Raw genomic sequence first — 17,689 nt, 5'->3', positions numbered from 1 at the left:
CTGAAATCGAACCCAGGACCTCATGCACTAAAGTTGAACGCTCTACCACAGCCCTATTTTTGGGGAGAGAGACAGTGGCGTATTTAGAAGGTGAAAACTGAGGGACAGCCAGAACCCAGATTTCGATAGGTGTATCATGAGTTTACGCAAATCATTTTAATTTGTAATCCGTTTACGCATTTCGTTAACAGGAACTAAAAATACGTAATGTTTCAAAAATTTTCCAATAAAGAAGAAAAAGCAACGCTTAGTATAAACTTTCAAAAATATATAAATAATATTTCAATTATTTTTGTTAATCAAAAAACTAGGAGAGCCTAGGCCCCACGGCTCCGGGCCAGATCCGCCACTGGGGAAACTAAGGAGGGAAAATATTTTTTGACTATATCTTTATCTCACTTAATTTCATACTTCACGTCGATTGGTTGGTTATTGTTTAATGGGTACGTCAACAGGAGGGCCATTTCTCTCCGACACTAAACGCCAATGATTGATATGTTTATCACAATAAGACTACTAAAATACAATTTTAAAAAGTGTAGATCTCCGAATCCCTTAATGTCAGAGACATGAAATTTCGTCATTTGAACTTGTCATTTAAAATCATTAAATGAGACGAGCATCTTGGAACCAGCAGGTGTTCACGAGAACCAGCAGGTGTGCAGGTGGAAATGTCAGCTGTTCGCGAGATGCCGTGGTTAGTATCCCCCAAAGGTGGGACAAGAACAGTGAAACCAACACCAAATCACAAGACCATGGGGCGGCACCATTTCATTAAAGATGTCGGATGTCTTTCACTGTCGAATTTGGTACAACAAAACAGGGCGCAAAGTATGGTACAATTAATAGTAAACTTGAACAGATTTTAACAGTGGACAAAGCACAAGTGTGCCTGATCATAACGTTGACCATACAGTGTTAAATGAGGACTTCCGCACCTGACGTTCCACACGGCATCATCGATAACGAATGGAATGGCCACATGTCCATCGGCACTGGACTGCAGATCAAATGGGACAACATTGCATGTCTGATGAATCATGGATGATCCCATCAGAATCTTTCGTCTTCCAGGGGAACAGCTGCTCGAGACAACAGGTCGCAGATGACTCCATTATCACATTCACATGGTCACCCATGAGTCCGGTAGTGCTTGTTGAAGGCATCATGACGGCTCCTAGCTATCGACAGGTCATGCTGATCATGTACACCTGTTCATGTTAGCCACATTTTCAGCTAGGAATATCATCTTTCAGCAGAACAACGCTCTTTGACAGAAAGCCTTAACGTTGTGCTGCAGTGGATCGAGGAACATAGTGGTGAATCTCAGAGATGGAAAATGAACTGGTTCTTGTGAAAACGCTCCGAACAGGTTCCTATCTTTAGCATGGGTTCTTGGTGCTTGAACCGGTTCAAAAGCGGGTCAAAACTGGTTCTTTTTCCATCCCTGATTTCAATTCGTGCAATGGCTCCCAAACTCACTCGATCTTAACCTAACTGAACACACTGTAAATGTCACTGAATTTGAGGGCCGAGTTCATCGCCCTTTCCGCGGAATATACAAGAATTAGAGTTACATGTATGTGCAGATGTGACGTGCCATGTCTCCATGTCTCCAGCCCCTTTCCAAGGCCTCATTGCTTCTATGCCAAACCGCATTACTGGTGTCATGTGAGCCCAAGGTGCACATACAAGATATTAGGTAGGTGATTTTGATGTTTTGGGTGGTAAATGTATATACTACTTATAAAATTACGTTGTGCAAAAGATTGATTGATTGATTATTCTCATTCAGCAACGAGGCTATGTAAGACTTGGACCTATAGCTTAACGTGGAATCCGAACTACATGAGCTCCTGACGGAAATTGAATCTGTGTCTCCCACGCCAAAGACGTGTCCGCAAGAGATTGAGTGGGTCAAGTGGTTCAAGATTTGTGAGTGCGTCATTGGTCAAGGATTGTGAGTGGGTCAGAGGGTCGTGGGTTAACAGGACGTGACCCACTGCGACCCACCACCCACTGTATCCCATTCTGACCCACCAACCAACCACGACCAACCGATCCACTCTGCTCAGTGCATTGTAGACAGCATCTTCTGAACACTGGTGAGTTTGTCTAAGTTTTACTTTTAAGGTCTGGGTTTTATCTTCGTTTTTCATTGTTTCTATTTCCTTACCTGAAATGACTATAACTAAGTGAAAAAAAAACTTTAGCACTTTTGGATATTGATATCTGTAATTGTAATAGTAGCAATAGGACTTACTACTTAGCTTTCGAACACAGTCGAATTTTACATCCCCCTCCCCTTTACGTTGGCCTATTTTTCCTTGATTTGAGACTTTCAAATTTCATCTATTTTCCTCTGAAAAGTATCTGTAATTAAACAAGGAAATAATTATATATGATAATTAAATTGAAATTCATCGTAACATGGCCCATGACAAACACGCTACTATTTTATATTGTAAAGGTCAGGTATACCGGTATTTTAACAGAGCGGTGCTTGAGCGATTGATCGTAGAAATTCAAACTCCGATTAGCCTTGTTTTATTAAAAGTGTAAACAGTCTTTAGTCAGTGGGGAGGAGGGTGTGGGTCAGATTTGGTTGTGGGATCAGTGGGTCATGGGTCAAGTTTTGATTGACCCACTCCATCTCTGATGTACGCTAACTGCTTAGCTACAAGGCAGTTCATGTTCCACAAAAGAATTCGTAATAGAAGAAAAAAATACAGTTGTTTATGTTCATTTATTTTCGTGTATTTTTCTTACCAAGTTCATTATGTACTGAAGCTTAAATTTATTTATTTTCTTTATACTAACATCTCAGATATAAAGTTTTCTTCATTTATTACTTAACAAAGACACTTCTTCTCTTCCTTGGTGTTTCCCGAAAAGCCAACAAGTTAATATTGTATGTTTCTCTATCCTGTATGATAGGCAACTTTACTAACAAGACCGTACGTTTTAATTGGATCAACTCTGAATCAATGCATTCTGGGAAAACGGTTCTTGTTTACTTGTCATAAACGTTAAGCTGAATCTTGTTTCCATGACAACAGAAAGTCTTTGTGTTACAAATTCTGAAAGTAAAACTTTTAACTAATACAAAAACTAAATCGCAAAACAAAACTGAAAATACAAATTCCTAGTAAACAGCTAACAGAACAAATTCCCATTTTGCCGTCTCCTTTCTTTTTCTTTTATCCTTTTAAAAGTTTCCAGTTTTTCTAGAATTAATAAATCCATGTTTATTCGCTCTTTACTATTGTATATACAATATGTAGCTTCCACTGTTGTTCAGGAATAAAATTTCCAGTTAACTGTGAAAATAACAGTCTCACTTTGATTATAAAAGTTAACAAAATTTAGGATATTTTTTAAAATTAAGTTGTATATTTTATATATGGGGTGTTAATGAACAATACCGCCGACAAATTCTAATACATGATTCCTTACATCAAAATAAGAGAAAAAGTTCATATGGACCTATGGCGAAAAGTGCATAGTTTCAGAGCTAGGGCTGTCCAAAGTCGCGAAAAAAATTTCAACAGGCCGTATTTCCAATTCCAGAAACTGTGGATGGTGGTCCTTATCAGTGTATAGGAAGTCACACATACACAATCCCAAACTGCATATTTCGTCAATTTTCAATAGGTATACAGGGTATTTCCTTCAGGGTATAATTCTCAAATTTGTTCTCAATAGAGTTGTTAGATATACCCTAATTTCAAGGAGGGTCTAAAATAGGCAGGAAGTAAGCCACAACAATGGATATCCAATGCTTCGGAGAGAAGTCGGAAATGTTAGGAACGGGCAGCTCCATGCTTTTTTGTGTTCGGAATAACATGTGATGCGATGTATTTCATCACGGTTTATTTCACGTTTTCTTCACTTATAAGCGTGAAAGAAAACATTGCAGCATGTGTTTTCCCGAGTACGAAAAACCGCGCTGCTGACGATCCTCAACACTTCCGACATCACGCCAAAGGATTCTGTGTTCACTGCTATCAAGGCTTATCGTTTGCCTACTTTGGACCAATTATAAATTCAGAGCATATCTCAAAATTTGATTGATGGCATGTCTGCGAATTTCACCTTGCAGGGAATACTCTACACACCCAATGAACATTAATGAAATCTGCATTTTTGGATTGTGTATGCGTGACTTCCTTTATGCTGATAAGGACCACCACCACTCCACGATTTCTCGAATTCGAAATAGGGCCTCTTGAAAGTTGGCTTTTTCGTGATTTTGGACAGGCCTAGCTTTGAAACTTTAAACTTTTCCCCACAGGTCCATAGGAACTTTTCCTCTTATTTCAATGTTAGGAATCACCTCTTACAGTTTGTCGGTGTAGTTCATTAACAACCTGTAGATATACACATGTATGTATATAGAAAATATTTTGTTTTGTTTGAAATTACAGACTTAAATCCACTACCGTTGTTTGGGGTTCAAGTTAGGGTGAGGAGTTTTAAATATCATGTCTTATAAAAATATTTTAATAATAATGTTTCTTTAAAAATAATCATGAATTATTGTGTACATTTGTTTCAGTGCTTATAGTTGACTTTACTTAAGCCCAAAGGAGCACATTCACCCCATTTTTAACTTCATGTTTCGGGGTAACTTTAAAATAAAATCTTTCAGTTTTACGTCCCACGGTTATGCCAGCTAAGCTAAAGGAGACGGTGATGATGAGTAATGAATGGAATGGTGGAAGAAACCCCGAGTAAACCCAAGCACACACTGTTTGTTCACCACAAAGTTCACTTGGCGCGAGAGCTAGGATCGAACCAGGAACCCCATGCACCAGACAAAGTCAATAATAATAATAATAATAATAATAATAATAATAATAATAATAATAATAATAATAATAATAATAATAATAATAATAATAATACATTTCATTATATTATTACAGCGTGTTTATAAATGAAAATACCGTTTTAAAAATTAGTAATAAATCTACTTATTACCTTACACGGATAAAACTTACACCCTATGCAGAGGCAACTGTAAATTTTCTCATGCGCTACCTGATGTTTGCTTCTCATTAGTGGGATAGTGCCATTAGTGCAAGCCCTTGCACCAGCAGACAAAGCGATAAGGCGTGATAAAAATGCAGTTGAAAATGGTCTTCTGGGATGAAGCCACTTTTCATATAAGTGGCAAGGTGAACACATTGTCCGTTATCTGGCGAATCGAGAAACTACATACACAGATAAGAGCATCAGCGTGACTTTTCAAAAGTGAAGGTTTTCTGTGCGGTGTCCCTCGAGAGAAAAACACGGCCCATTTTTCTTCGAACAAGGAATTGTGACCGATGATTCATTTCTAGGTATGTTGGAAACCTAGTTGTTACGCCAGCTGAACACCCATTACGATGATTACATTTTGCAACTCTGAAGTGCTCCGCCCCATTTTCACAGGAATGTACGAGAGCATAACCACCGCTGGATTGGACGTGGTGCAACAGAAGACAACAAACCTCTCCCCTGGGCAACCCGTTCGCCGGATTTAACACCATGATTTTTTTTCTTTGGGGCTTTGTTTTAAGCCACATTGCCACGTTAAATGAATCTTGTAGCTATCATAAAAAAAAAAACTTGCAACCCGATCTTCCTATTTACTCTTTACATGGTACAACTTCTTGAAGGCAAGAAAGATTTCTCCACACATACAGCACTGCACTCTAGTGGGCAAACAGTAAACCTCCTCATTAAAAACGTGTATTTTGGCGCACTTCCTCTCCCTGTCCAAAAGAATCCGTTGTTTCGGAAGCGACGAAGCTGATTTTCCCTTTATGTCAGCGGGAGGGCGATAGCAGGTAGCAAGCAAGACGTCCCAGAGTGTTGCACACTGTTCGACTCCTTGTAAGATGGAAAAAAATGTTTTATGACCCTTTTAAGACTATGTGTACACGGTGAAATATGGTAGGGTTTCAAGATCTTTTTGTGACAGCTGCAAGTTCTTGTAACGTCACAATGTGGCTAAAGACAGAGTTTATGTACCGCCACTGCCGATGTCCTTTGAGGAAGTTTGTGATCAGATAACGTATGTTCTGCAGACCATCATGACAGACGATGGGACGGCGGCGGTGCATCACCAAGTATGAGAAGCATTTGATTATCGTGTAGATGTGTGTCGTGTAAACAAGGGTGTACATATTGAAGGATTGTGATTAATGGATCAGAAACGGACATTTGCTGCTGCTTATGCTGTACGTTTGCCCAGATAAGGCAATAAACAGATTTATTATTAATTTTTAAAACCGCAATATTCATTTATAAATGGACCTGTATTACTTCCGTGAAACTCAGTTTAAAGCACGGGGATGTAAACGTCAAATTGAAGGAAAGAAAGCAAGAAAGAAAGAAAGAAAGAAAGAAAGAAAGAAAGAAAGAAAGAAAGAAAGAAAGAAAGAAAGAAAGAAAGTTTGCTCGCTGCTACAATGCACAGCACATCAGTAGTTAATAAATCTCGTACATTAAAATTAGTACACCTTGTCCATGTATAAAAACGTAGTTGTGTATATTAAAATGCCAAACAACAGCAGATGTTATTATGAAGTTTTCATTTCCCACACAACGATGCTCTTGCGTTGAATGTGTATTACCACAAAATGTTACATTAAAAGAAAAAAAAATCCAATAGTGCATTTGTGTAATACCAATATGCATACGCATTTGAATTTCAATAGTATTTGCGGGATTAATTGTATACCAAAAGCCCAACAAGAGCTCATTTTAAACACGATGATTACCGCACTATCGACTACAAAAGGAGAATGGTTAAAGCGTATTTGGAACAAGTAAAACATTATTTGTATGTGGTGTTTCACATAAAATGTCCACTGTTTATAAATCAGAAACGGTATCGTGATTAAAAAAATAAATAAAAAAAACTTCAATGGAAAAATGTCAGAGGGCACATCGAAATGAAGCATTAGATCATTAGATCCTCAAGTGTCACTCAAAAATTTTGAATGAGAAGATAGATGATTAGAAATATGATTAGAAACAGGTAACTTTTAAGACGAACACTTGTTCGTATGGGACACCATTTACGACGATCGAGAGATGGTTTTTGCTTAAGTTACGTAGGGAGCACACGTAGTAAAATGGTAGCCACTCCAAAGTTGGTGCCTCACATGATTCTTTTTTTTCCTGCAAAGGTTTGCTTTTCCATGATCTTTCCATTCATGTATCTGATGATATACAGACACATGCCATTTACAATTTTCGGGTGACCCCCAGGACCCCATGGTAAGGGGCCTTGTAAGGCAAGTAGAATGCTTCACTTGATATGCCCCTTGACATTGTCCTATCTTATTGGTTGTTAAATCCTCTTATCTCTAGACTGTTTGTGACTTCTAAGCACTGGACGTCTTATTTTTAGGTATAATAATCCAATACATGACACAAAATTCATCGGGTTGCGGTGCATCAGTGGTCGCCAAATGAGCTTCGGAGTGGACATATTACTTTCATACCTTTCCTTAGCAACATAACTTGAACATACACATATTACTTTCATACCTTTCCTTAGCAACATAACTTGAACATAAAATTGAACATAAACATATTACTTTCATACATTTCCTTAGCAACATAACTTGAACATAAAATTGAACATAAACATATTACTTTCTTACCTTTCCTTAGCAACATAACTTGAACATAAACATATTACTTTCATACATTTCCTTAGCAACATAACTTGAACATAAAATTGAACATAAACATATTACTTTCTTACCTTTCCTTAGCAACATAACTTGAACATAAACATATTACTTTCATACCTTTCCTTAGCAACATAACTTGAACATACACATATTACTTTCATACCTTTCCTTAGCAACATAACTTGAACATAAAATTGAACATAAACATATTACTTTCATACATTTCCTTAGCAACATAACTTGAACATAAAATTGAACATAAACATATTACTTTCTTACCTTTCCTTAGCAACATAACTTGAACATAAACATATTACTTTCATACCTTTCCTTAGCAACATAACTTGAACATAAACATATTACTTTCTTACCTTTCCTTAGCAACATAACTTGAACATAAAATTGAACATAAACATATTACTTTCATACATTTCCTTAGCAACATAACTTGAACATAAAATTGAACATAAACATATTACTTTCTTACCTTTCCTTAGCAACATAACTTGAACATAAAATTGAACATAAACATATTACATTCATACCTTTCCTTAGCAACATAACTTGAACATAAAAATATTACTTTCGTACCTTTCCTTAGCAACATAACTTGAACATTAAATTGAACATAAACATATTACTTTCATAGTTTTCCTTCTAAGAGTTTTAATCTCTGTTCTCCATGGCATGGTCCACCAATGCACCATCCAAATCGATACATGCTTGGGGACGAAGAGCAACGTTGTCATAAGCAGCTTGACAGACCCATACTGGTATCTTGTGGAACTCTTCTGTGATAGCTTCCCGTAGTTGAGCCAAATTGCGTGTGTGATGTTGATACATTTTGTCCTTTAAAACACCCCATAAGAAAAAGTCAAATCGGGAGATCGAGCTGGCAACTCCACAGGCTCGTGTCGACCGATCCAGCGATTCGAGAATGTTTCGTTCAGACCCACCACCCTGTCTGGCATACACTTACAATTCTAAGTCCAGTGACAGTTATCCCCACACCCGGGCTACACAGCATTGTCATATCGAAACTTTTTGTCACAAATTACAAATATTACAGTCAGTAAAATACCATAAGCATAATTATGGGTCACTCCTAAGTCTAAAATGTCTTTAAAAATTTAAATAGCTTTACCCACCTGTTTATTTTGTTTTTTTCTGCAAAAATACAGTTATAATTTTACACAAAATGCACATTATTTGGGGATTAAAAGTCTACTTGGGGTCTCCATTTTACGATATTATATAAAGCCAGTGATATATGTATTTTGTTTGTACTCACGTGACACCTCTTGGGCTTAGCTGCAAAGTCTTGAAACCTGCCTTACCTGAAAAGGATAAAGATTATATTATTATTATTATTATTATTATTATTATTATTATTATTATTATTATTATTATTATTATTATTATTATATTATCTATAATATTAATAAAAACTGACCAAAGCTCATGTATCTGATGAAGGTGATGTTGAATTGCTCAAACTTGTACACACGTATTATTAATATATATTTGGTACTTTGGTCAGTGGAATATTTCCAAAGATATAATAATAGTATTCATCGTTTCTTGTCACCTAATTAAAAAAAAAACTAACATTTTAATGCTGTATCAACAGTAAATAAAGGTAACTAATCAAGACTTCACTGTTAGCTTGTGGCTCCAAAGTAATATTATCATCAGAGTAAAGTATCATAAAGTATCAATAACACAGAGTTTTCTATAGATCAGTCATGTGCCATTGAAACAGGAGGTGGGCAATTACAACGGACTTATTGGTGCTAAGGGCTGTACAAGAAAATGTATAACATTTCCATAAGAATTGAACACCCATATTCAACTGAGAAACTTTATCTTTACACTAATATTACAGGAACATAAAAACACTTATAACTGGTGGTGGGCACAAAAACCGAAACTGGTGTTTAAAAATGTTCAAAAAAACGGTTTTGGTGAAAACCCGAACCAGTTTTTGGATAAAACCGAAACCGGTTTCGGTGAAAAACAGAACCGTTTTTGGAGAAAACCGAAATGTCGGTTTTCGAATCTCGGTTTTTCTAGAAACCGGTTTCCATTTTTGATAAAAACCGGTTTGCCATCCCTAGTTATAATAGTAGCCAAAATACACTATTTTAGTGGGAAATTTGACCTTTCATGTTCTGAAGCACACTCTTAATATTCGGTGGTACATTGGATGTTCCAATCCAGAGGCTGATTTCAAAGTGGGCATAAGTTACCCAGGAAAATGTTTCAATTTAGTTTATGAGATTATGTAAGAAATACATCTTCAATAATGGGTCGGACGGGCCAGAAGAAAGGATTCAATGCGCCGTGATCGACCCCAGAGCTGGCTGTTGCACATGGCTGTTATTGATAATTGCCATTGAGTAAGAATTAAAGCTTCACATTTAAAATATATATTTAGAGAGTACACTATTTTAGAAAATAAACCAAATATATAAAAGGATAATCTATCATAGAAGGAGAAAGATTCTGGTGAGTCGCAAACATTGCCTAACAACAGCTCGGTGGATCTTACTGGTGTAAGAAGTCATAGTTAACACCAATAAGAATGAAGCAAGTGTAATATTACACGTAAACCTGTAAAATGGGGTAGCAATTAACAAATCGCTAAATTAATATAGAATAAAGTGTAAAATTATTCAAATCAGAAACACTATTTCCATTTAGTTTTGAAAACACAAACAACAAATGCAGCAAACAAAATGGAGTATTAATGTTAATCCACTGCAGTCATAGAATTAGGTGTTACGGTTTACTAGGTCACTCCTGTTTTTTTCAGCATCAGTGATTGTTTCAGAAGATTTTCTGTTAGAGAAAATAAATTTACGATCAAATTGATACTCACTGGGTGTGAAAAGTTGTATTACGAAAATTCTGGGAATCTACATTGAGCACGGAAGGATAGATGGCCCAGGGGAGGATTTCGTTGCTCCGGGGGGGAATTTCCTCCCTGGACTATCCGTTCAAATCAGCACTAGTGCGCATTCTTTAACAGCTTTAATTGTAGAGTAACCGGTAAGAGTTCTCAGAGAGTAGCGGGGATGCGAAGTGGCCAAAGATAAAACTACGTCGACAAATACACAACGCGGAGTGATCAGGTAGCGAATGCGACACCAATGAAAAGAAAAATACCAAGATTAAAACTATTTAATTGAATCTACATCATATTCGTAGTGTTGCAAGGTTTATTAACGTATGAGAAAAGTCTGAATAATACAAGATACCCAAAAATTAATTGTAGAAAGTTCTTCACTTCCTGCGCGGATAGAACTGCCCTGAACGAACTAATTTTATATTATTTAACTAGCCTTTGGCTAACTGGGAGCTCCGTACTAGACCCCCGAGTTTATTTGACCTATAGTCTCGAATCTCTTATGCATCAGCCTTTGCATAAACAGTGAATTTCGTGCAATTGCTCTTAATATTTCGTAAATTTGGACAACTGGGGCTTTGCTTCAGATCCCTGCGACTGCTTGGCCTACACCGAATTTCAAATTTCTTTTTGTTTTTTTCAACTATCTAAAACATAAGGTTTTGTATCCCAAGAAAACGCCCATTTAAATAACATGGAAATTTCTAAATCCCCCTTTAGACCCCTTAAAACTTATAAATTTTCACTTTTGACAATTTTGCTGTGGATTAGCTCCAAGAAGCAACGATCATGCCAAATTTGAACTTTCCACGTCATGTTATTTAATGTCAGGTGAGTGAGTTCATGTAGTTTTACATATAGTTAAGATTTTCTTAATTTGCATCATTTAAAAACTATCTTGAAATTAGGACAAAATTGATGACGGATTCGTGTTCAGCGATTTAAAAAGCATATAAATATTCATAAAAAAATAATAAGGAAAAACTTGTATACGAGTATTATTTTATATTAGGCTAAAGATAAAACGCGTAAAAAATGATACTGCAAAAAGAAAATAGAAGATAAATATTACTTTAAAGATTGTTAAATTAAGTACTGAATACCAATTGATTATTTTGTCATATAATATAGAAATCACGCAACATAATAGGTTAACGGCATTTGTTTTTTGCTTCAAAGATAGATTTTGAAAAAAAAATACAGAAAAAGAACAAGAGACAAAGGAACTCAATTTCCGAATAAATAAGAAAAACAAAACACAATCAATTTAAAGTAAGAGAAGAGGAGGAGAAGAAAATGTTCCTTCAAAGAGTTTAGGGTTTAGAAAATAAGAAAAGAAAAAAAGTTTTATGTCAAAGGTTAAACTGGAAAAGCAACTTGATGTTGTTCTCAAGACATTTTGAAAGGTGTCTAAAAGTTCAAGCTGAATTATTTAGGAAATATGTTTTTCTTTTCTTGTTCCAGCCTTTGTGATTTTTTTTTTTTTCGTATCACGTATTCCGATTAAATATGAAAAGAAAATAGGAGGGTTTCGTTCCATGTCCTTGTATGATTAACCATAGATCTAAATCAGACGAAAGAGGATTCAGAAAGTAACGTTTATGGCCTTGTTATTTATTTATTAAGGATTTTGGTTTAGTAAAAGTCCTTTATACATATACTAGTGTCAATTACCTGCTTCTCTGAGTTAAAATAAGAAAAAAAAAGTAGCAATATATTCCGTTAGTCAGTCACTTTTTAGTATTACTGAAGCTCTCTTTGATATTGGTCATTTTCAATCATTATATATATATATATATATATATATATATATATATATATATATATATATATATATATATATATATATATATATATATATAATCTTCCCCCTCCCCTTCTCCAAGATGCACTGTCAAAGTGAAATGATAAAATCCATCCCAGGCTCGAACCTCATTTACGTTGAAAATTTGATTGAGATCGGTCTGTTGGTTCAAAGTTATTAAGCCACACTCATAGGCACTTTCATTCATATTACATTATATACAGGGTGTCCGAAAAGTCCTTCCCTGATTACAGAAATTGATAAGTCAGGCTAGAAATAAAATAGAAATATGAAACTGGTGTTGAATTGTTTACAAACTATAAAAGTTTTTGTCTGTGTTAAGTTTGTTCTGTTTTACCAAGTCTCAATTTTTTTTGTGTGTGTTAGGTTTGTAGTACGTAAGTAAGAAGCCCAAGAAGCCATGCCAACCAACCAGGAGAAGGCACAGTGTGTCCTGTGGTACCATGAGACACGATCACCAACCACGGTGCAGAGACAGTTCCAGACAACATTTGGGAGGACTCCACCTGATGTCAAGAGCATTAAAGCCTGGTATGAGAAGTTCAAGAACACAGGGTCGGTTGCTGACCTTTCGTTGCATCGATCCCTCCAGTGATGTTGGCTAATGTGTGGATGGAAATTGAATATCGCCTAGATGTGCTACGTGCTACCAAGGGTGCTCATGTGGAAGTGTACTGATGTGACCAAAACTTTTATAGTTTGTAAACAATTCAACACCAGTTCCATATTTCTATCTTATTTCTAGCCTGAGTTATCAATTTCTGTAATCAGGGAAGGACTTTTCGGACACCCTGTATATATAGGGCCGGATTTAGTGGGGTACAAAGGTGCACGTGCACACACCCCCTTCGTTGTAAATATACACTATCTACAACGAGAAGCTGGTAGTGAAAATAACAATACTTTCCGAAACTTTCTGCCATCATGTTTCCGTTAGGGGCGTAGAAGAAAGTAGAGCTTTGCAAAAGCAATAGTTTTTAAGTGTTTTTTCTAAAGATTGAAGGAAAAGGATTCACCAAGCAAAACATTATAATATTTGTTAAGTACGAAAGAAAACATAAGCCAGGAGGAGAGAAGAACATTCCCCCCCCCCCCCTGCAAAACACTTGCGACCCTCTTTAAAACTTTCCTCCGTTCTATGCATCAGTGTTGTTAGGGGTAAAGAATATTGTCACATGTCACTTTGAAGAGTTTCAGTGTGATTGGTTATTTTGGTACTTATTGGTGCAACCCCCTCAGACAATCCTGGATCCATATACGTAGGTATATTATATATATATACAGGGTGTTTCAGATAAAACGTCCAGTGCTTATAAATCCGAAATGGCTGAGAATAAAAAGATGAAACAAAAACTGAGATAGAAACGATGATAAAGCATATCAAGTGGTGTTGTTGTGGTGACCCTCAGGAAACTCCGTGAAGGGGGCCCAGGTGTCAACTTCAAACTGATACAGGACTTTTTGCGGCCATTTTGAAAACGGTGCCCCAAATCGAAAATTGTTTCCTACAAAAGTTGTTTCGTATTTCAAGTACTATTGAATGAGGTATGATTCAATACATGTTCCCATTTGAAAATTTGAAGTTCGCCCCTGGGCCCCCTTGAAGGAGGGCCTTGGGGGTCACCACGACAACACCATGTGATGCGCCCTATGACATTTTCCTATCTCAGTTTTTGTTTCATCTTTTTATTTTCAGCCGTATATATATATATATATATATATATATATATATATATATATATATATATATATATATATATATATATATATATATATATAAAATTAGATAGATCGGTAGATGGATAGATTTTCGCTGTCTGTCCGTCCGGAAGACAAAAGATCCTAAGAACTATTTGATGGATCACCGTTAAATTTGACCAGCTTGTTGAGGGTTAAAAAAGTTACAAATCAAGTTCATCGACGAAGCTGATCTAACCACAGGAAGTGGTAGAAATGAACAACTTCCGGTTTAACATTGATTATTATAGAACGATGCTCTTTAGTCTACGGGAGACGGATGATTACGGCAAGTAAATTGGTGGAATAAGAATGTGAGAGAAAACGAGAGTACCCTGGAAAAAACCACGGGCATGATGTCCACTACAAATTTACTTGTTCGGGGATTAAACCAGGGACGCTCCCGGAACAGAGGTAAGCGCTCTACCACTGATCCACCGCGCACCCTACGTATAGCGAGAAACGGTTTCCGGCAATTGATCAAGTATCCTAAAAAATACATCTCCATTATTACCTGTCTATTAATACCGGAAGTGAGAAATCCGATACAACTTCAGGTTTTAATACAGATCTACAATAGAACAAAAATAACAAGAGATATCGAAGGCGCTGGGTTTTTATGGAATCAATTTAATATTCTAAGAATAGGTCCATCGTTTCTCGTAACCCTCTATTCAAACCGGAAGTGGCAGCAATCTAGTTTTAATTTAACCTTGATCACTATACAATAAAAACGGTTGAGTGTCTTCATCCCGGCGAAATTAAAATACCGCTAATTTTACAGTAACTATGTGATATCTTCAAATAGATAAAAGATAATTGAAATATGGAACAAGAGCGCCCTAGACAATATTATTTTGCGTGAGGTACCGTTATCACAAGTCACCTAGTGGCTTTCCGTTTTCAGCTGTTTAGAAACGCGAGAATAAATGCCGATTTTCAAAATGACTCGAAATCAAAAGCAGATAAGTGAGTCGTGATAACGGTTTCTCATGTAAAATAACATTGTCTAGGGCGCTCTTGTTTCACATTTCGATTATCTTTTATCTATTTGAAGATATCACGTAATTACTGTAAAATTACCGGTATTTTAATTTCGCCGGGATGAAGACTCTTAATATAATACAGGTAGCAGGGAGTAGATTTGTGCTATGAATTAACTGTCCCAACAATACACTCCATCTCCGCTCTAATATCTCCACTAAAACTGTACGTGATAAAATAAAAATAAAAAAACTACCATAACTTTTGGTTGCAATATTATTAATTTTTTTTTTAAATCACGGCATACAAACTGAATTCTTTCGGTAGTGTATACCTCATACTACTACTTTTAAACGGGAGTCTCAGACTTGCGCACACTTATCTTCTTTATCAGCAAATGCCAGATAAGAAGTTGATTGACAGTATCTTTGGCCAGGATTGCGCACAGGATCGGGAATCGACGTTGCCAGGTGATAAAAACAGAATTGTGCACAACATCTATTGAAGAAAATAAAATGAGATTTCTGGATGCTAAATCTCAAATACAAGTTATTCGCACTTGGAAGGGAAACACCACCACCTACTTTTATTTGTAAAGACAAATTTCAGGATATCAGGAATCAAAATTATTCTAAATGATTCAATTGTAATATTTTTCGGCTTTCTCCAGTTTTCAAAATCTAACAGCAGGTCAATAATTTTGTAAAATGTGCAAGTCCAATAGTAACTTCAGAAGCATACTCTGAAGTTACTATTGGACTTGACCTTCAGAAGCATATTCTAAACGAAGCATGTAAGAGAAAAGCAATGGAATATGTTAGTGAGAAACCTAATAAGATTATCAGGCAGGAGCTTTCAAAGATGATGATTGTGTACAATTTACCCATAAAGATTCGAAAAAAATGAAATGAAATCTTTGAGTTTTACGTCCCACGGTTATGCCGGTTAGGCTAAAGGAGACGGTGATTATGAGAGATGAGTGAAATGGTGGAATGAAGAAAGTGGGAGGAAACGGGAGAACCCCGAGAAAACCCACGAGCACGGTGTTCGTCCACCGCAAAGTTCACTTGGCGAGGGGCTGGGATCGAACCCGGGACCCCAAGCACCAGAGGTGAACGCTCTACCACTGAGCCACCGCCCCCCCCCATAAAGATTCGAGATGGGCACGAGTCGGTCAAAGGTAATTTTCTCGACTCGAGTTCCGAGCCGAGTCAGTGTTTTGAGTTCAAGTTTTGAGTCGAGTCGAGTTTCAAAGCAAACTCGCTCGAACTCGCTCGTGCCCATTCCTAATAAAGATATGAGGAGTTGCAGAGAAGCAATGTATAATTGTCGAAATAAATTAGCCCGTACTCGACCCATATGCACTTCCCAAGCTATTAAGCAGATGGCAGAGATCCAAGATGTTATTACAGCGAAAGGAGAAAAGTCCGTTTTCGTGGATGCTGAGTCTCAAATAGTGGTTCATACTTGCCAGAGAAAGTAAAGTAAATTTTTGGCACATTGACTATGCTGTTTTGATCTGGTTAACACAAAGTTAGTTTTTCATTTTCATAATAATACACGGTGGCCCAAAAGTAGGTATACACCCCTGCATTGATCAAGTATAACATTCTAGTTTATGGGTTTATTTGCTTCGGCTCTTCCTAGCTTAAGATGTAAGTAAAAACACATTAAAAACAAATAATAAAGAAACTAAGCCTATCTGAAAGATAACAATAAGAAATGATATAAAATGCAATGAGCCTGATCAGTACGGTACTGTATACCTACTTTTGGGACACCCTGTAAACATCGTTGTAACGTTTGGCAACGTTGTAAAAAAAAACTGTGCGCAAACCTGGATTTTTGGATCTTGATCTGTATAACTGAAAAGTGTGCGCAATCTTGGATCTCAAGTGTGCGCAAGTCTGTTGCATCCTTTTAAACATAGTTTTTGGTAATCTTCTGATATTCTCTAAGTAATCCTTCTGACGTATAAATATCACCACAATGTTGAGCGTCCTTTCAACTTATGCGTGGTTTACGAGAAAATCGAAATAATAATAATAATAAGAAGAAGAAGAAGAAAATATATGTTGCTCGTTACCAATAATAATTGTCAGTATTTTTTTTATTTGGCTAAAGAAAATTATTATTTATGTACTGTATAAGCAGTTAATTACACTCTTAAGCCGTTAATTACTGTATATGCATCTATTGCAGTTTGTTTTCTTAATGGTAACATGCATATTCTTTTACAGCCATACTACTTGGGAACTAACTAAATCATCTGAATGTCAGGCAACCCACTGCACACAACTGGTGTGCGGGTAATATAAGCATCGCGTTAAACAATTTTTCTCTCCTTTAGTATCTTCAACTGGTGTTTCTTCCAGACATGTTTTTGGGGAGGCACTGTTCCCCGGAGCTGGCCCCCAGAGGAGACCACAATAATATCTCTATATAATATAATAATAAATAGAATAGTACCGTCTGAAAATAATATGTGCCGCCTGGAACATTTTTTGTTCTGAAAGAAACACTGTTTTCAACAGCTTTTGC

At 36.5% G+C, this 17,689-nt stretch overlaps 1 protein-coding gene across 1 annotated transcript in view; it reads right to left on the bottom strand.

Annotated features, from left to right (window-relative positions):
* Positions 1-8,890: 8,890 nt before the first annotated feature.
* Positions 8,891-17,689, bottom strand: part of LOC145663909 (uncharacterized) — a 246,429-nt gene continuing 237,630 nt past the window's right edge. Inside the window, exon 2 of the mRNA XM_081730093.1 lies at positions 8,891-9,031. Within this exon, the coding sequence (XP_081586219.1) occupies positions 9,002-9,031 (30 nt within the window). The 3' untranslated portion in view covers positions 8,891-9,001. The remainder of the gene's footprint in view (positions 9,032-17,689) is intronic.

This window comes from Thermobia domestica, chromosome 11 (genome assembly GCF_964235325.1).
Source record: "Thermobia domestica chromosome 11, izTheDome1.hap1.1, whole genome shotgun sequence".
Taxonomy (NCBI): domain Eukaryota; kingdom Metazoa; phylum Arthropoda; class Insecta; order Zygentoma; family Lepismatidae; genus Thermobia; species Thermobia domestica.
This window is presented reverse-complemented; position numbering and strand designations above follow the sequence as displayed.